At 41.7% G+C, this 21760-nt stretch overlaps 1 protein-coding gene across 1 annotated transcript in view; it reads right to left on the bottom strand.

The window, feature by feature from the left end:
* The window catches only part of PHEX (phosphate regulating endopeptidase X-linked), a 204726-nt gene that overhangs the window by 107448 nt on the left and 75518 nt on the right, over positions 1-21760 (bottom strand). Inside the window, exon 12 of the mRNA XM_027096110.1 lies at positions 4465-4566. Coding sequence (XP_026951911.1) covers positions 4465-4566 — 102 coding nt within the window. The remainder of the gene's footprint in view (positions 1-4464; positions 4567-21760) is intronic.

Here is a 21760-nt window from a genome sequence, read left to right on the forward strand (position 1 = left end):
TATACTCAGGGAACCTGGTGACTTCCAGCAGGACAACTACCTTTGATATTTGCACCTGTCGAGGAACTAGTTTGAGTTCCTGGCAGGTTGAACTCAGCTCAAAGACAGTGGAGCGTTCAAAGAGTACTTTTAGAAGAAAAAGTGAGGGCTCTCCTTGAAAAAAAATATAAGACTCGAGAGTAACTCAGGGAGCAAAGAAGAATGTGTCTAATATTAGAAGGACTGGGAATAATCCTCCTTCAGGAAGGACCCATGGCTACTTGCCTAGAAGGCCCAACTGAAAAGCAACCACTCCCTTATGCAACCCAGAAGATCCCCCTAAGGCAATCACTAGCCATACTTTTCAAAAAACTGACTAGGGTCCTCAGAGCATTCCCCTGGTATCCATCCATTCATAACATGCACACTACTCACCACTCCACCCCACCCTCCACGCCGGTGGCCCTCAGTCCACAAGGGGTCAGGCTAGGATCAAGAGTCCCCAGTTTGCTGGCTCTCAACTGCCCAGTGCAAGACTTGCTCTGTTCCAGATATCATAAGCTAGCCCAGCAAATAAATGAAGCGTTCAAACAACAACAACTGTATGTTGGTGCACCAAGTTTCATCTACCATCTATCATCACAGCCCGCATGCTCCTGCCTTCAACAGCTTGTGCCTTACATGACTTAAGACAGCTCTGACAGGTTCTCAAAGGGGAAAAAAATCAAACTTACCCTGTCTTCCTCCAAAACCACGCCCCCACCCCCAACACTGCCACCCAAGTTCTTTCCTCACTATGAAACACTGAACAGTCTTTCCGTGTCTATTGACAAAAATATCTATGGCCATATTTATCCACCTCGGGAGTATTAAAGCTCTACAAAATATCTGTGCTAAACCTCTGCACATTCTCCATTAAACAAGGCTAAGCATTCCCAGAATGTTGACCTCTTTTCTTCTTTAATAGACTTTTTTAGAGCAGTTTTAGGGTCACAGCAAAATTGAGCAGAAAGTACAGAGTTCCTATATAATCCCGGCCCCCACGCATGCACAACCTCCCCCATTATCAACATCTCCCACCAGAGTGGGACATTTGTTACAATCTATGAACCTGCATTGACACACCATTATCACCCAGAGTCCATAGTTTACATTATGGTTCACTCTCGGTGCTGCACATTCTATAGGTTTGGACAAATGTATAATGATATGTATCCACCATTATGGTATCATACAGAGTATTTTCCCTGCTCTGAAAACCCTCTCCCTCTTTGTTCCTTGACCATAATGCAAAAAATGTTGTGCTCAGCATGACTCAGTATGACTCTAAGCAGAGGACTCGAAGCCTGCCTAAGGATAAGCACCACCAAGGAGACTTGTTAAAATCACAGATGTTCAGACTGCACCCTCAATCCACTAAATCAGACCTTGCTAGGGAGGAGCCCAGAAAGCTAGGCACAGTCCAGGCACCCCAGGTGATTGCTATCATCAGTAAGTTTCAAAAATGCCTCTCTAAAGAAGAAATGCTCCTAAGTTCAGTCTCCCACCTGAAGAGCAGCATCCATTAAGAATGTAGAAGGCCACAGCAATCAGAGAAGGAAAAGAAATAAAAGGAATCCAAATCGGAAAAGAAGTAAAACTGTCACTGTTTGCAGATGACATGATACTATACATAGAGAATCCTAAAGATGCTACCAGAAAACTACTAGGGCTAATCAATGAATTTGGTAAAGTAGCAGGATATAAAATTAATGCACATAAATCTCCTGCATTCCTATACACTAATGATGAAAAATCTGAAAGAGAAATTAAAGAAACACTCCCATTTACCATTGCAACAAAAAGAATAAAATGCCTAGGAATAAACCTTCCTAGGGAGACAAAAGACCTGTATGCAGAAAACTATAAGACACTGATGAAAGAAATTAAAGAGGATACAAACAGATGGAGAGATATACCATGTTCTTGGATTGGAAGAATCAACATTGTGAAAATGATTATACTACCCAAAGCAATCTACAGATTCAATGCAATCTCTATCAAAGTACCAACGGCATTTTTCACAGAACTAGAACAAAAAATTTCACAATTTGTATTGAAACACAAAAGACCCTGAATGGCCAAAGCAATCTCGAGAAAGAAAAAGGGAGCTGGAAGAATCAGGCTCCCTGACTTCGGACTATACTACAAAGCTACAGTAATCAAGACAGTAAGGTACTGGCACAATAACAGAAATACCGATCAATGGAACAGGATAGAAAGCCCCGAAATAACGCCACACACATATGGTCACCTTATCTTTGATAAAGGAGGCAAGAATATACAATGCAGAAAACACAGCCTCTTCAATAAGCGGTTCTGGGAAAACTGGACAGCTACATGTAAAAGAATGAAATTAGAACACTCCCTAATGCCATACACAAAAATAAACTCAAAATGCGTTAAAGACCTAAATGTAAGGCCAGACACTATCAAACTCTTAGAGGAAAACATAGGAAGAACACTCTTTGACATAAATCACAAAGATCTTTTTTGATCCACCTCCTAGAGTAATGGAAATAAAAACAAAAATCAACAAATGGGACCTAATGAAACTTAAAAGCTTTTGCAAACCAAAGGAAACGATAAACAGGACCAAAAGACAACCCTCAGAATGGGAGAAAATATTTGCAAATGAAGCAACTGACAAAGGATTAATCTCCAAAATATACAGGCAGCTCATGCAGCTCGATATCAAAAAAAAAAACAACCCAATCCAAAAATGGGCAGAAGAACTAAACAGACATTTCTCCAAAGAAGATATACAGATTGCCAACAAACATATGAAAGGATGCTCAACATCACTAATCGTTAGAGAAATGCAAATCAAAACTACAATGAGGTATCACCTCACACCAGTCAGAATGGCCATCATCAAAAAATCTACAAACAATAAATGCTGGAGAGGGTGTGGAGAAAAGGGAACCCTCTCTTGCACCGTTGGTGGGAATATAAATTGATACAGCCACTATGGAGAACAGAATGGAGGTTCCTTAAAAAACTAAAAATAGAACTACCATACGACCCAGCAATCCCACTACTGGGCATATACCCTGAGAAAACAATAATTCAAAAAGACTCATGTACCACAATGTTCATTGCAGCTCTATTTACAATAGCCAGGACATGCAAGCAACCTAAGTGTCTATCGACAGACAAATGGAGAAAGAAGATGTGGCACATATATACAATGGAATATTACTCAGCCATAAAAAGAAACAAAATTGAGTTATTTGTAGTCAGGTGGATGGATCTAGAGACTGTCATACAGAGTGAAGTAAGTCAGAAAGAGAAAAACAAATACCATATACTAACACATATATATGGAATCTAAAAAAAAAAAAAGGTTCTGAAGAACCTAGGGGCAGGACAGGAATAAAGACGCAGACGTAGAGAATGGACTTGACACGAGGAGGGGGAAGGGTAAGCTGGGACGAAGTGAGAGAGTGGCATGGACATATATACACTACCAAATGTAAAACAGAGAGCTAGTGGGAAGCAGCCACATAGCACAAGGAGATCAGCTCGGTGCTTTGTGACCACCTAGAGGGGTGGGATAGGGAGGGTGGGAGGGAGACGCAAGAGGGAGGAGATATGGGGATATATGTTTATGTATAGCTGATTCACTTTGTTATACAGCTGAAACTAACACACCACTGTAAAGCAATTATACGCCAATAAAGATGTTAAAAGAAAAAAAAAAAAGAATGTAGCAGGCGTTTCCCACCCATGCAAGCTCCAGCTCCATGAGAATACCTAGAACTCAAGATGGGTCCCATTCTTTACTTCTAAACAGCAAGGCTGCTAAGACTTTTCTCACTTATCCCCTTATGTTGTTGCCAGAAAGGTTTACAAGGCCTAGCAAGTGTCCGCTTCTATTAGGAAATGTTTTTGTATTCCTACGCAATGGTCTACTATTGGTCTACAGTTTATAAACATGCTATTTGGATCATTTGCACAAAATGATGAGTTAGGAAGTAGGTCTGCTTGGTTACAGTAGAGGATTTGCCTGAGGACATTAGCACACATCGTGCACGGAGCAGGACACACAGCTAATATCGGTTTTTCTTCTTTGTGCCTTGAGGGCTCTTCTGCCAGCTGCTCCCCCTGGCTCCCCACTGCTCTGCATTCTGCCATAGCCACTGATGGTTTAATGGCAAAATTCGCTGGGCAGCAAGCCATGTGGCTCTTACAGACGGCAATTAGGAGAGAAGGAAAGGCTGAATTACAAGGTGTTTGAAAACGCAGTTTGAAAAAGTCAGATCTTATTTTCTCTTACCTCCTGGTAATAAAATCTCTGTATTCATCCCAAAACAGACAGCTAACTCTGGGGTCATTTGGAGTCAACAGCTCAGTCAATATAAAAATCCACTACACAGTCAATGGGGAGCATGAAAATCCATTAAAACCAGAAGTCATATTTTTTTCAGCAAAAGGAATCCTTACCTTTTCTTTGGCTTTCCTTTTCGTCCCTGCATCCATCCACTCATTTTCTTTCTCCAGCATGTCAATAAAGGCCCATCGAACACCCTCAATCAATTCCTCCATCTATAAGGAAATACCCAAAGAAGCAGGTCAAAACCAAGAAGCTTCAGACAAGCTTTTCTGGGCCACAATAAATAGTCCAATGCTAAACACAGTGTCAAAGAGGCTCCTTTAAGCTTGACTCCATGCTCTGGCAGCATTTCTTTGCCCAGGAAAATGCCTTTTCCCCCCATTACTAGAAGAAAACTAACCATTTCTTTCCTTGAGAACAATGTGATGGCCCACTTGTAAAAGGATTACATGAGGAAAGGAATTCGCCATAGGTTATGACTAATAACTTACCTGTAGCTACTGTATTAGTGCACCCACATCAAGGTTGCAACTAATTTCAATAGGTTAATAAGGGCTTGAGAGAAAAAACCAAAGGCATGTGCTGTGTACTTCAGAAAGACATTGCAGAAGAAAGTGAGTGAACAGTTGAAAGAGATACTGTTAACAGAGAAACAGGCAGGGAGAGCCAGCACCCTAGACACTTCTCAATATGAATCACTTATGTCAAGACCCCAGTTCTCTCCAAATTAATGCCAGTGGTTAAACCAAATGCGTGGCTGTTCTCTGTCATCTTCGTACTCTCCCCTCTCCTCTCTGACAGCTCAGAAAAGTCGTATGCTATTTCAAGTCTAAAATGGTTAGGTCTCAAGGGGACTGCTACAGAAACACGGTCTTCTGAAAGCCCTGTTTCAAAGTGTTCCAAGAGTGAGACCACACCTACAGTGATGATGTGTTTGCCCTGGCTTTTCTTCCAGCATCTGTGGGTCAGCAGAGAGGACTGCGGGAGAGAGATGCTAACACTTAACTTCAGCAGCCCGCATGGAGCAGTCTGGGGAGGTCCTGCTTGTCTATGGGTGAAAACCAATCGAAATTCCATTCTCCTATACAGATCCTTCATTTTTCCTAATAGGACACTCAAGAAAGCATATAATACTAGGTTTGGCACCAGAATGAAAATTTTCATTTGAAATTATGGAGGTGTAAATCCATTTTTAGCGTTAATTCTAGAAAGAAAGAAATTTAGATGTTTCCTGGGTTCTATAATGAATTGTCAGCACAAAGCTCAAAATAGTTCTTTTCTGTTTAATAAGTTTTCAGCTATGTTTTCAGTTCAATAACAGTTGTAAGGGAATAAGAGCTGGAAATCAGTGGGCTGGGTTCCATTGTATGTAAATAAGAACAAACAGCAGATGGAGGCGGCGGTACTTCACAGCTATTTCTTCCCAACTTAGTAAAAACATTAAGAGAAAAGAAACCTCAACTTGAGATTGGGGCGTGATAAAGACATGAAATGACAGAAGAGCAAAGGTCCCAGTTCACTGGTTCTCAACCTTGTCTGTACACTGGGGTCTCTGGTTGGGGGGTGGCGGGAGGAGCTTTAAACAATGCTGATGTCATTGTTGCAGAGTGAGGCCTGAGCACTGGGAGGTTGCAAAGCCCCTCCAGGTGATTCCAATGTGCAGCCAGGATGACGACTCACTGGTGTAGGGAAGCCACTTATTTTACAGATAAGGAAATTAGGAGTCAAGAGAGTCCATGACCAGGACTTTCCTGGCGATCCAGTGGCTAAGACTCTGCACTCCCAATGCAGGGGGCCTGGGTTCGACCCCTGGTCAGGGAACTACATCCCACATGCCGCATCTAAGACTTCGCATGCAGCAACTAAGAGTTTGCATGCCGCAACTAAAGATTCCTCATGCTGCAACTAAAAGATCCCAAATGCCGCAACTAAAGATCCTGCATACCGCAACGAAGATCCCACACGCCACAACGAAGATCCCACATGCCACAACTAAGACCTGGCGCAGCCAAATAAATAAATAAATATTTTTGAAAAGACAGAGAGAGAGAAAGAGAGTCCATGATCTCTTCCAGCTGGGAAGGGTCAGAGCCAGGACCTGACCTCAGAGGTAAATGACAGTTGTGAGGTCAGAATGTCCAGGAGCAACAGAGGTGTCCCTCAGAAATCAGAGGAAAATGTCAGGAAAGTAGAAGAAAACAGAGAGAGATGCAGCAGTGACCATTTCAAACAGAAAACCCACAGGAGGGTGCTAAAACAACAAGGAAATCTTCAGGGCCTAGATCATTTGCCTCTGCAGTCACCAGCACCCCTAAGTCTTTATGACATCACTGTAGGGGAGCAAAATTTGCCACCCTAAAATATGTCTCTTTGGCATATCAATTGTTTTAAGCTGGTCATTTTCTGAGGAACAGCAGACATAGGAAGGGATCTGAAAACGAAATAGCAGTTGCCCTTTTGTAAGAAATATCTCCATTTGTAAGGGAAATTTCCATTTGAAGGGTGTCTCCCTCTCTGTACCTGGAAGAGGAGGATGACTAAATCTCCAGAAACTTCTATCAATGGAGAAGTCGTTGACTTAAATCTTCATCACAATCACCGTCCTTTACCGCAGTTTTCCTAGTATTGCCCCATAACTGACATCTTCTTTTGTCTTTAGCTGAAGATGGTATATAAGGTGAGGGCTTTGGCCGTTTTGGCAAGCTGCTTAGTTTTTCCTGGTCTCTCCCATGCATATATGCTACTTAACTTTGTTTGATTTTCTGCTGTCACTCTCTATCACATCAATTTAATTCTTATATCAGCCAGAAGAATTTAGAAGGGGAGAGGAATACTTCTTCCTCTCCAACATCATCACGCAGCAACACACAACACACATCAGCCAGCCTGTCACCTTCACTTAAAAAGAGAAACAGTAACTTCCCAAACTAGGGAGGGGCAACAGGGATGGAAAGAAATGGGTGCATTAATTTGCCAGAGATTCAGCAACTGAATCAATGGAACCAGGTGATTAATTTTGTGGGGAGGTGAGGAAAGGGTGGGAACAGTCAGATTAATTCCCAGGCTTCAGGCACAGGCAACCAGATGGATACTGCCACCATTTTCTTTTTTTTTTGCATTTTTAAAAATTGAGTTATAATTGACATATATTAGTTTCAGGTATACAACATAATGATTTGATATTTGTATATATTATGAAATGATCACAATAATAAGTCTAGTTAACACCCATCACCATGTTACCAAACACAAGTTCATATGCCCAACGCAGAGTGAGGCCAAACAATCTGAAACATCGGAGTCTAGAGCAGAGAAAGGTTTATTGCAGGGCCAAGCAAGGAGAACGAGTGGTTCATGCTCAAACACCCTGAACTCCCCAGCAGTTTTCAGGGAGAAGTATTTATAGGCAAAATTTGGGGTGATGGCTGCAGGGTGTGTAACTTTCTTCTGATTGGTTGGTGGTGAGGTAACAGGGCGGTGCTCCAGGAATCCTATGCTCAGCCTGGAGTTACCATCCTCCCCCTGGGTGGGGGCCTTAGTTCTTGCAGAAGAACTCAGAGATATACGGCTATGTGTATCCCTTGAGGAGGAACCAGGACTCTGCTGCACTGTTGTCTCCTTATTCCTCCTCCTTTGTTTCTGCATTCCCTCCCTTCCCTGCTTAGCAACTGTTTGAAGCTGCCCTTGGGAACTCAGAGAAGGTCAAGGAGGCTGAAGCCTTTTTCCTGCGAATAAGAAACGCGGGACACGGAAAAGATTTGTACCAGGGAGGGCCCCGCAGAGTCTTGCTCCGTTTCAACCAAACATAGAGTATTTTTTTTTCCCTTGAGATGAGAACTTTTAAGATCTACTCTCTTAGCAACTTTCAAATATACAATACAGTATTACAAATTATAGTCACCATTTTCTAAGACATAGAATGTTGGAAGACAAAGACAGGTGAAGACAAAGGCCAGACCTCACTGGGAAGTGGAGATATCAAGTCTGCACAACACAGTCGAGGAGTCTGTCTATGAAAGAGAGAAAGCAAAGACAGGGTACAAGTGGATATAGGGTTAAGAGAGGGTTCTGAGTTTGGGTTGTGTGCATTTGTTTGTTGCTGCTGCTGTTGTGGTAGTTGCCCATGTGAGAGGTTTACCTGTGTTTATGTACTGACGGACATTCAACAAGAAGGAAACGAAAAACCTGATTAAAAAATGAGCCAAAGACCTTGACAGACATCTCACTAAAGAAGACATACAGATGGCAAACAAACATAAGAAAAGATGTTTCACATCACATGTCATGAGGGAAATGCAAACTAAAACAATGAGATAGCACTACACACCTATTAGAATTGCCCAAATCCACAACACTGACAATACCAAGCACTGGAGAGGCTGTGGAGCAACAGGAACTTTCACTCACCGCTGGTGGGAATGCAAAATCGGAGAGCCATTTTGGAAGACAGTTTGGTAGCTTTTTTACAAAACTAAACATACTTTCACCATACAATCCAGCAATCACATTCCCTGGTATTTACCCAAAGGAGATAGAAACTTATGTCCACCCAAAAGTCTGCACCCAGATGTTTATAGCGACTTTATTTATACTTACCAAATCTTGGAAGCAACTATGGTGTCCTTCAGTAGGTGACCGGCTAAACAAGCTGTGATACATCCAGACAATGGAATATTACTCAGTGCTAAAAAGAAATGAGCTAGCAAGCCATGAGGAGACATGGAGAAACCTTAAGTGCATATTACTAACTGAAAGAAACCAATCTGAAAAGGCTACATGCTGTATGATTCCAATGATACCACATCCAGAAAAGGCAAAACTATGGAGGCAATAAAAAGATCGGCGGTTGTGGGGTGGGGGTGGGGAGAGATAAGCAGGCAGAGCACAGAGAATTTTCAGGGCAGCGAAAATACTCTGTATGAGATTATAATGATACATTCATGTCATCATACACTTGTTCAAATGCACAGAATGTACAAGAGTGAACTCTAAGGTAAACTATATACCTTGGGTGATAATGATGTGTCAATGTAGGTTCACCTTCAGTTTAAAAAAAAAAAAGTGAGTGATGTTAATGAGAGAAACTATGCATGTGTCAGGGGCAGGAGTGTTAGGTAGCTAGTCAGACATGAGAGGGTCCTGCCCCATCCTGGACGGTTTGCCTTTCCCTCCCCTACCTGGACACTGGTGGTTGCAGCATGCCCAGAGATCCTCCCTCTCGTGGTCAAGGACCACTGCTAGGTTTCCAGCCGTACCAGGACCAAGCAAGACAAAACCGCCAGCACAGGTTGACGCAGGCGCACCAAGACCTACAAGGTGACTCGAGGTAAGCCAGGGTTCATTACGCCTCACTTGTAATAACTTAGCATTGCGGCTTTTGCTTCCCCGCCCCACCCCATGGGTTCTGCTTGGGTGCTTATGGGTAAGTGCCTGCATACTAGCAGGAAAGTTATATAACCTAAAGCTGTCAATCAACTTGACAATCAAATGACATAGGACACACCCAACCCTGTCCCATTGCAGGGCTGCTCTGGTTTCCAGGTAGCCCACTCTCATCCTTTCTTGGGAGTATACTTTCGCTCTGCTTAATAAAACTCTTGCTACTTAAAACTGCTCTATGCCTCCTGACTGAATTCTTTCCCTTGAGAAGGGCAAGAACCGAGGAAATCGCCATTCCACGAAATCTCTATACCCTCCTCTCAATTTTGTTGTTGAAGAAGAGACTATGCCATCTCAAAACACGTCTCTTTGGCTTAAGGATTATCTCGAACTGATTATTTTTAAGAAAGAGCACACAAAATAAGTGCTAAAAACCAAGAGGTTACCCTCTTGGAAGAAACATTTGCATTTATAAGAGAAACCTCTGCGTCTCCCTCTCTGTATCAGGAAGAGCAAGTTGACTAAATCTCTAGAAACTTTTATCGATGGAGAAGGCAAGGCATGAACTTAAGTCTGCATAACAAGCAGACCTTTGTTTACTGTGCTTTTCTCAATAACCTCCCTCAACTGTCCCCCCAGCCCTCACCCCACTCTCCAACATCTTCTTCTGTCTTCAGCTGGAGATGGTATTTAAGGCGATGGTTTGGGCCATTTTGGAAAGTTACTCAGTTTCCCTGGCTTGCTCTCATGTATGCAGGAGATATACATGTTATTAAACTTCTGTTTTTCTCCTGCTACTCTGTCCTTTTATGATAGGGAGGTCTCAGCCAAGAACCTAGAAGGATAGAGGAAAGATTTTTTTTCTTCCCCATGCTATAAACTTAAAACTGCTGTAAAAAAAAAAAATTAAGTCCTTTTTAAAGGACTTACTGTGTGTAGGTTATATGCAAATACTACACCATTTTATATAAGGCAATTGAGCATCCGCAGATTGTGGTTATCTGCAGGGAGTCCTGGAACCAATCGCCCACAGATACTGAGAGATGACTGTAATCATTTTCCTCTTTTCTTTCCCTGTGAGCCTCAGCTGGTCTCTGCCCTAGTCCTCTGAGACCACCACTCCCCTCCCAGGTCTCATCACAGGTTCTCAATTCTTTCTTTTTGACCACTCTACAGATTTAATATATAACAGTTTTTGTGAAATGGTGCCGAACTACCCCAGCAGACTTTAAGAACAAGGGAAATCTCTGAAGGTGATTAATGTCATTGGTTGGCATGTCAATGCAAATAAGAGAAATAATGATTTTAGTATGCTGGAACTAGGAAGATAAATCACTGAACACTTCTGATTTTTATCTTTAGACTACTCTACAGCATCACATAATAACAATGCCTTCAGTCAAGTCATGTTCCCTGAGGCAGCAAAAGCCTGACGTGATTTTTAAATAAGAAGACAGAAATATTATTTCTTCACCAAACCTTGACCTAATGCCCCAACCAGCCAGCATATAACATTAATAGAAATCACTTAAAGTAGAAGTCATAAGGTGAAGTTATCCATAGAAAATATTTATTTAGAGTTAAAAATCAAAATATGACATACAAAAATTAACTCAAATATTATTATGGTAAAATCTGCCACATTCAGAGTAAGAGCCCTCCATGTAAAGCAGCATTTTGTTAAGCATCTACTTATCTCAGATTTTATGGACCCACACTGAGAAAATACAGTTTATTTGGTCAGTATATGGGCAGTTTTTAGTTCTTTCCCTCAACCAATGCTATTTAAAAGTGGGTTCCCCTTTTCATTCTTTGCACTCCAGGGTTTTGCCCACAGCATTCTACATCAGACACTGGTGAGTCACATACACATATGCATACACCTGGTACCCTTCAGGAAAGGTTTTTTTTAATGAGATTCTCCTATCTTAGTGCATTAAAATTGTCTCACCTGCTCTTCTTTTGACCTCTCCTTATCCTCCCTCCCCTCACATGGACATAGGAACTTTGTGTTCTATATATATGGGTCAAGATGGTTCTATTAATGCATTTAAAGGGACATATGCTAATACCGCTTTGAGAAGACGTGAAACCAAGCAGGACCCTGCATGGCCTTCCTGGTGACAGACCCCCCCTCCGTGTCCCCCACTTCTTGTTTGGAAAAAAAGCTTTAGTCTCGCCGGCCTTCCCCTGAGTTCCAAAGAGCAAATTTAAGCAGTTAATAATTAGAGAAGTGACAGAACGCAGAAACAAAGTCAAAGCAATCAAGCAAAAAGTTACGATAGCTTACACAATACTTTAGCCATAAAACAGAGTCAAAGGACTCCTAGTTCCTCCTCAAGGGATACAGATAACAATCTGACACATATCTTTGAGTTGGTTTACAGAAACCAGAGCCCCACCAGATGGAAACTGCTGACCATAAGCATGCAGACCTCAGATTGGTTGGAACCAGAAGACTGATGCTTAAGATTCTCAAAACATCACCCTGTTACCTCACCAACAACCAATCAGAAGAATGTCCACAAGCTGATCACACACCTTGCAACCCTCACCCCTAATGTTGCATTTAAAAACCCTTGCCCAACCCTACTGTGAACTGCGTACGTGAGGGATCTAGGTTACGCGCTCCTTGTGAGAATCTAATGCCTGATGATCTGAAGTGGGGCTGAGGCAGTGATGCTAGTGCTGGGGAGTGGCTGCAAATACAGATTATCATTAGCAGAGAGGTTTGACTGCACAGAGACCATAATAAATCAACTGCTTGCAGACTCGTATCAAAACCCTACCAGTGAGTGGCAAGTGACAGTTAAGCTGCATCTTACGGAGGAGACTGGACAGAAGCAACACACTTCGGGTGTCACTGTCTCCCATCACTCCCAGATGGGACCATCTAGTTGCAGGAAAACAAGCTCAGGGCTCCCACTGATTCTGCATTAGGGTGAGTTGTATAACTAATTCATTATATATGACAATGTAATAATAACATAAATAAAGTGCACAATAAATGTAAAAAATAAATAAATAAATAAATAAGTAAGTAAGTAAAATAAAAACGCTTGCCCAAAAGCCATCAAGGAGTATGGGTCTTTTGAGCTTTAGCTGCCCATTCTCCCTGCAAATAAATGCTGTACTTCCCTTCACCACAACCCAGTGTCTGTAGATTGACTTTACCACACATCGAGTTTGGCTCGATAACAAAAGGGGTCAGTTCACCCCACTGTCAGTTGTAGTTTCCTTCAAAGCTTTGTCTCTGGTGACAAAGAAATCCTACATGGCCAACTCAGATCGTACCTCATACCAATGAATCCCAAACACTTAAACCCACACTTTCAGTCCCTTCTCTGAGTTCCTATTAGGCTTATATTCAGAACAATATAGGTGTGTATTTAATTGCCATTTATATTTATTTGATCTCCCCAAGAAATCCATAAGCTTCGAAGACAGGAATCATGATTTAGATCAAATGAGATCATGGATATGTAAGGCAACTAAGAAGTGTTGAAGGGGAGCAGAATTTGCCACCCCAAAACATACCTCTTTGGCATGAGGATTATTTTAGATTTTAGGTTGATTATTTTTAAGGAACAGCAGATTAGAAAAAGCTCAGAAAACAGAGAAGTTACTCTTTTGTAAGAGACATTTACATTTACAGGAGAAACCTCCATTTGAGAGGATGTCTCCCTCTCTGTACCAGGAAGATGTCATGACTAAATCTCTAGAAACTCTTATCAGTGGAGAAGTCAAAACTTACATCTGTATAACAACGTTACCCTTGTTTACCGTGCTTTGCCTGGTAACCTCCCATAACTGGCTTCCCTCCCCCGACAACAACATCTTTTGACTTTAGCTGGAGATGGTATTTAGGGTGATGACTTGGGCCATTTTGGCGAGTTACTCAGTTTTCCTGGGTCTCTCTCATGTATACAGGAGGTATACATGTTATTAAACCTCTCTCTTTCTCCTGTTAATCTGTCTTTTCATTACAGAGGGATCTTAGCCAAGAACCTAGGAGGTAAAAGGGAAAAATAATTTTTCTTCCCCTATGGTGTTCTGCAAATTTAAAGTTGTTAGTTTTATGATTTCATATCTCACCACTGTTAGTTTTATGATTTCACATCTTACATGATATGATTTTTCACATGGTATGATTTCATACGATACATGTAGCAGATGTTCAATAAATAGAAGTTGATTTATGTTTTTCAAAACCTCCAGGGGGTATCTAGCAAAGAAATGAAATTTAATCAAATATCTTTTATACATGCTAATGTATAACAGTTATTCCAGCAGTTATTCCAAATATAAACTTCAGTGGAACTCAAATGACTCAGTAAGTTAGCCCAGTCCATTCTGAGGTTGATGATGCCAACGTGGTACAGAACAGATGGCTAAGAATGGTTTAAAAATATTAATATATGTATATACATATATATTATATATGATAGAAATAGCTATAGGCTGATAGAGTTCTTGAAGAAGAAAAACAATCTTCAAGGTGATTATATGCATTAATCTTAAAGTAATTTTAATGAAATTCTTAAATAAAAGCATAATGTTGAAGAGATTTTCCTCTCTAATATATTCAGAAATTATACGTAATATCTTAATAAAACATAAGATTAAAACGTCTCCAGTCTCCTCACTGGTCTAGAGCAAGACATGGTTCCTTAAATTATAACCACGTGACGAGTGAATGTGAAAAACAAAAATTATTATCAATAATTCATGCGGTTAACCTGGAAGAAATAGGCTGCAATTTAAGGGAAGTTCCTAAAACTTTTCTTTCTGGCAACTGTCACTTCACTAGAAACACAGACATTAAATAAATCAATGCACTAATAAATGTTAACTATCCACTGACTCATTATTTATACTGTATTTATGAGAACAACTTTGAATTGGCTCCTGATAAAAATATAATAATGGCATTGAAATAAGAAGTAAAGAAGAGACCCATGTTAAGGTGGGAGAAGTGGTAAAGCCAGAAAAACTAAGGATAGTTAGGAAACCCTCAGTTTCTGGCAGCCAAGCAAGCTGGTATGATAAAACAAATCATACCAGTTTGTCAGGATTAACAAACTTGCGTAGCTATTTAAAATGTTGGCGAAAGAAAAAAATGTCAAGCTATTTGGGCCCCAGACATGCTATAAAGCATGTCAGTCTGGTGGGGCAGTTTACCATGTCCTCTTATCAAAAAGCATAAGGCTGGGGTGGAGGTAATAAGAGTAAAATCCTATTTACTGGATATGAACAGAGAGACTGTGCTCTGATTTTCTAACTCATCTTTTTCTGTTTCCCACTTTCCTACTCTTCGAGGGAACAGATCAGAAACCAGAATAATATTTAGAAGTCAACCAGTCTCATAATGGTCTAGCTTTTGGCTGTGGGTAAACTCCCTCCAGCAAGGAATTCTCCCTGGTCACATCCAAAACTCGGCTCTGTTGGAGGGCCTAAGTGCTTTCTTTCAGCCAATGAATTTCCAGGACAGGGTCTCCGCAGCCCACAGGCCTGATTAGATCTGCTTGACAAGACTGTGGCCAATAATAAGTGGCAAAGGCAACAGTGTCCAATGTTATCCAAAGATAGAGACCACAAACAAGAAAGGCGGCCCAAATGTGTCACCATCGTGGCAGCACACTCAAGGACAAGGGCAAGAGTAGTGTCCACACTTATTTCAAAAGAATTCCCAATGACCTTTCTGAATTACTTGTTTTGCTGGATGTCATTTTACCAAAGGTTGCTTAAAAACAGCTGTCAGGATTGGGGTCTTATGACATTTGCTGTAATAAGATTTAGCCCGTAGAGAGTTGTGAAACCTGGATCTGTTATAGAAATTATATTTGGCTCCTTGAGTAGTTGCATGAGACTCTCTTATGAGCCAGATTTAAGCATTAAACGATAGGGCTGGTTCTGGAATGTGGCTAGGGCACCAGCCATAAAAGCATCTTTATCCCAACTGAAAGCTACTACACTGGGCATATATGCAGGACTAGGAACAGCAATCCCCCAGGTGCCTGCCTCACACTCACTCTTTTGAAGAGAAATTAGAAAGAAGAGATCTCAATGCAGGAGAGTTGCCACAGTTCTTTGATAGATAGTATGCATTCTCTCTTCATGATTAATCTTAGGCATGGCACACAGTAGTAACAGTAGCTGACATTCACTGGGCACTCACTATGCACCAGGCATGTGCTAAGCCTTCTACGTGGATTATCTCACTCAGTCCTCGTCACAAAACAGCGAAGTAGGTACTGTTTGTATCCCTATCTATGATTCACTGCAACGATGGCTTTTAACTCTATACCCCCATTCCTGTATCCATGCTCTTTGCTGTGGGACCTTTCACTAAAAAGGCAGCGTCTATTTCCCTGCTCTGTCATTCTGGACTGGCCTTGTGGCTTGCTTTGGTGAACAGAATGCAGACATGACACTATGCCAGTCCTGAGCCTGGGCCTCAGGAAGCCTCACGTGTCTCCGCCTGCTCACTTGCACCTCTGCCATCGCTATGAGAACGTGCCCAGGCTAGAGGCTGAAGGAAGTACAATACTCGGAGTAGAGCCAAGTCATCCTGGCCACCTCTGCTGAAGCCAGCCTAGACCAGCCAACCCCCAGACATTAGACAAACCACGCGAAAATAAGCAGAGCTGCCCAGGGGAACCACCAACCCACTCCAGGTGCATCAACATCAACTGCTAATTGGTGAAGGCCACTGAAGTTTTGTGGCTGAGTGTTACACAGCATTACTATAGCAGCAAAACCTTGTGTACCATTCATAAACAGGAAGACAGAGAAACAAAGAGGTTAATTTGCCCCAAATGATAAGAACACAACTGGGCTATGAGATGCTAATGCAAGTTTTCAGAAAATCAGATGTAATTTCTTAATAAGGTCAATATTTTATAACTGTATTTTAAAAGCCCTTTAAAACTCACATCAGTTTGTTTTGCCTTAATTCAGACGGATCTTCTGCAAAGACCCAGAGAAACTGATTGATATAATAGCTGACACCATTGCCTAGGCAAACGGAAACAGGGACACTTGATAGCCAGATAGAATATCCTTTACTTTGCATGACTTGTGTTGAAGGGAGCTTTATCTTTATCAGTACAATGGCTATACTGAGAGCAACTCTTGTAACAGCATCTGTAAGGAACCAAGAACCCCTCGGTATAAAGGCATTGCTATGATGCATGACACTGACTTTCAAGTGACTTCTGCCACTAACGTTAGAGTTACATCTCATTTATTCAACCACTGAGAAAAACGGTGAGCAAGGGAATTGGAGAACTTGAATATTAATGGAAGTACATCAATTCAATTATCTTGGCTAACTAATGAGGTGAACTCCTAGTGCATGGAGGTTGCAAGTTCAAACTCCACCACTGCAATTGGACCCATGTGGGTACTTAAGTCTTCGGCACCAGCTGCAGCAGTATGGGATGGGAGGAGAAACCCGTTCTTGGGATAAGAATTACTACCAGAATTGCTCATCCAGAGCACTCAGAAAACTGGACGATATTCTAGGTCATCCATGGCATTACTTGGGGACATGAACGATGTCCTTACCATAAAGAGAAAAAGGAATCAGCTACTAGAGTACAGGAGAAATCAGTGAATTGTTTTACACAGTAAATAAAGCTTTAATTCTTCACTTAACAAAATCTCAATCTAAAGTATAATAAAAGATTCGTTCCTCTTTAACTAAATTAACCTTCTGCGTACAGAATGTTTTCATGTATAATAAGAGACCAGTGACTTTATCTTTGATTTGAGTGTTGACAAAAACTCTCTCGTTGACCAACCTTTAGCCAGGTTCATCTAAGCCCTGTGCCAGGCCCGCACAGCCCAGTTTTACCAAGAATCCCGGTAAGTCAGTTTAGAGAGAACCCCCTCCACACTTGATATCTGAGCACCCTCCATATCTGTCAGATTCCTCATCCCCCACCCTTGATATCTGTGCACCCTGGCCTGCCTTCAGAAAAAGTCCCCTGACCTTTGAACGTTTCCTCTTAGTCATTTTCCATCCACTGCCTCCTTCACCCTGCTCCTTGGCCAACCCCCAGCTGTTTCTGCCATGTTCACAGTTGAGCCCGATCTCTCTCACCTACTTGGAAAGTCTTGACATCCTTTGCAATACTCCTGAATAAAGTCTTCCTTATCATTTTAACAAGTATCAGAACATTTTTTTCTTTAATAGGGTTCACCCTACAACAAAAACAGATAATTTGAGAGAACAGCAATAAAATGCCTATTGGCAGAGCTGAGATATATGAATAAAGATAAGTAATTTGGGGAGAGTATCTATAATGAAATAAAATTATGTGGTTTAATAACTTAGCTCAGACAAAATGTTCAAATGGGAACTCCAATTTCCTTGAATTTTCTAGAAACTACAATTCAAAGCATAAAACGGAAAGATCCTTTTCTCCTTTGCATCAACACGATAGAAAATTTTTCTTTGACGTGTATGTTTACATTTCTGCCTTAGTAACCCAAAAAAATGGTGAACATTTTAAAGACTGTTTTGATGAAGAAACCTTACAGAGCCTTAGGTCATCATTCCAAACATCAGGGATCACTCCTCAGAATGATATATGTAGGAAATACTGGAAACTGAGCTCAGTGTGTGGACTGAGCCAAAGATGAACCTCAAATGCTGCTCTTAGATGAAATCTCTGATAATCAGCTTGTTTCTTACTGTTTCCCTGTTTCTTCTGAAAATTCTATGAACACAAAAAAATGCAATGTCACCTGGTTAGACTCAAACTGATTAAGCTTTCACTCTATTTGTCTTTAAAATATTAGAATGCTACTAGAAGCAAAACCTATTCCAACTGTTCCCTACCTCTAAAATGCTAAGAAATAGGAAATATGTGCCTTTTATTTGTATAAGATCTTAATACATGAATAAGTAACTTCCTGATAAGGATGAATCAATTATAGGACAAGCCACTAAGAAGTCTCTTCATTATGACTGGTCTCCTCATGCCAGTCATAAAAATGGTGAAGATTCAAGTGTTTTTCAGAGAGAAGCAAGGGAACAGAACACTGACTTAAAGCTAGAGTGTTTGGACTTGAACCCCACCTAAAGCATGTTCAGGCCGTGTGACCTCGGGGAATTTACTTAAACTCTTGGAGCCTCAGTGCCCTCATCTGGAAACATGAGGGCAACAATAGCAATTACAGGGCCACCGCGAGGACTAAATGAGTTAACGCATCGAAAGCTCTTATAGAATGCGTACCAGACATCCAACTAAATATCAGTAAAAGTTAGCTACCTTATTATCATCATCAGATTTTTAAAACATTATATAGCCATCGTTGGGATCTTCGTGTGCCTACCGTGGACACTGATATCTATCTGGGGCATTTACTCATACGTTACAGATATAAATTATCATTAATAATTTAAAAATGGAAGAGAAAAACAAGTACCAACTTTAGACATCCCTCCCCACGTACACACATACCCCTAAATCTCTCTCCTGTCATTTAGGTCATGAGCCTACAGATCAGGGTTTGTCACAGTAGGATGAGAGCCATCATCTCTATTTACAGTGACAATACACCATGGATTCTCTGAGAGAGTTCTACTTTCATACCCTTCATATAACTTTCCACAAAAGCAACCTGTTAAATGATTAGCTAATATGCTGTATTTTTAAACTATGCATGATCTTCTAAATAAGATTGCAAAACTTAAAAAGTTCTCTGACAGACACGGTCATGACTTTGGGTCTGAAAACTGGAGAGAAAATGTTAGTGTAAAAGCCACAAAATGGTATCCCAGGGACATATTCAGTTTGGCCTCCAAAGTATTGGCCAAGATTTAAAATGTAGGATATTTCACATACAAGTCCGTATTTCTGACTTCTCTCAAAAAACAAAAAACAGAAACCGAGCAACCCTCGGCAGGCATCCGGCATGAAAAGAGCCTGAGCTGAATCCTGAATATCACATCCATTCCTATTCATCACTACTGGGTCCCAGACACCGAGGCCCAGGGTCAGCTGTCACTCATCACTGCACCTGCCCTGGCTTTTGCTGACACCCAGCCAGCTTTACTCCTGTACGTTATTTAATGTTCCTCACTGGCTGTGAGGGTATTTGAGCTCGGAACCCCTGACTTTCGCCTTGACTCAGTCCTTTGCACCTTTCAGGCACTGAACATCCTTGACTTGCAGACTCCACACCAGCTGGTCCCTGAGCCAATGAGAACCAAGCCTCCAAGGTGCTTACCTCAGAGTACAGTCTAGAATTTGTTTCCTCCTCTAAGCTGGTATCCCAGAGAATCTGAAACATCCTCACCAAGTACTAGCTTGACTCCAACTCCCACCCCTGTTCCCAGGCCATGAATCTCGTGTGGGGTTGCTTGAGTCCTTCCCCTCTCAACATTAGAGCACTCTGAGAAACCCAGTTGGTCAGACACCAACAACTCCACCTTCTCAGGGACCTTCCTGGCTACTAGCACCCACTCACCCAGGGACTGAGCCCTGCCATGCTGAACTCCAGGCAGGGCTTGAACTCTTCAGTTCTTTAGACAGGCACTGTCCAATAGCCACACATGGCAACTGAACACTTGAAATGGGGTTAGTCCGAACTGAGATGTGCTATAAAAATATGCATGGGGTTTCAAAGACTGAGTGTTAAATAAGGCATACAAACTATTGCATTAATAATTTTACATTAATTACTTGTTGAAATGACAATATTTTGGATATATTTGGTTAAGCAAAATATATTATTAGAATTAATTTCACCTGTTTCCTTTTACTTTTTAAATAAGGCTAGTAGAAAATGTAAAATTACATACATGGCTCATACCGAGTTCTACTGGATAGTGCTACTTTAGGTAACAAAGACAACCACCGTCCAAAGAGTTCTGCAACTCCCTACTCTCACTCCACTGGCCTGTCCCTCTGATTCAAGTAAAGTCTGCAGCCAGTCCCACATGGATTAAGGCCCTGGCTCACTATCTGATAGGCACGAGATTGTTCCATGTGGCCTCTTTAGGTGGCTTTCTGTGGAAGGATTCTCCTTTTTCTACATGCTATTCTTCCCGTTTCTAATTAAATTTGTAAAACTCCCATTGTTATGTGTGAGTGAATAAATATGACTGTACATGAATGTGGCTGTGTGCATGTGCAGACTCGCATGTGGGAAGTCACAAGGAAATAGTAATGTAAAATTGTGTGTTTTCCCCAATGAAAAAGGAAGAGAGGTATTTTGGGGGAGTGAGGGAGGATGCCTTCACCGCTACGAAGGAAACCCCAAAGTGAACTGCTCCTCCCACCCTCTCTATAACAAAGGGTGCCAACCAGAGGCAGTTGGGCCAACTTGCCATTAAGAGGCTGCAGAGGGCTTCCCTGGTGGCTCAGTGGTTAACAATCCACCTGCCAATGCAGGGGACATGGGTCTGAGCCCTGGTTTGGGAAGATCCCACATGCCGTGCAGCAATGAAGCCCGTGTGCCACAACTACTGAGCCTGCACTCTAGAGCCCACGAGCCACAACTACTGAGCCTGCGAGCCACAACTACTGAGCCCGCGTGCTACAACTACTGAAGCCCGCACACCTAGAGCCCGTGCTCCACAACAAGAGAAGCCACCCCAAGGAGAAGCCCACACATTGCATCGAAGAGTAGCGCCCGCTCGCTGCAACTAGAGAAAGCCTGCACACAGCAACGAAGACCCGACGCAGCCCCCCAAAATAAATTTATTAAAAAAAAAGAGGCTGTAAAAACAGAAATACTGAGAAGCACAAAGTCTCTTAGAGGAACCCAGGTATCAGTTTTCAAAGGAAAACTAAATAGCTCAGAGGAAAAAAACAACAACAAAAAAAGCAGAACTAAAAAGCAGCCTGAAGGCCCTCACACCCGGGGTTTGGCACAGTCCACTTAAAGCAATTTGAATCGGGGAAATTTTCTATGATCTGAAAATTGAAGCGATTACTTGCACTAATGCAACAGGCTTTAGCAAACGATGTACTGCTGCCCTGAGTCAAATGCCTGCCCTGCTCACATGAA

The sequence above is a fragment of the Aethalodelphis obliquidens genome, unplaced genomic scaffold (genome assembly GCF_003676395.1).
Source record: "Aethalodelphis obliquidens isolate GAN/ISIS:26980383/991018 unplaced genomic scaffold, ASM367639v1 scaffold99, whole genome shotgun sequence".
NCBI classification, from domain to species: domain Eukaryota; kingdom Metazoa; phylum Chordata; class Mammalia; order Artiodactyla; family Delphinidae; genus Aethalodelphis; species Aethalodelphis obliquidens.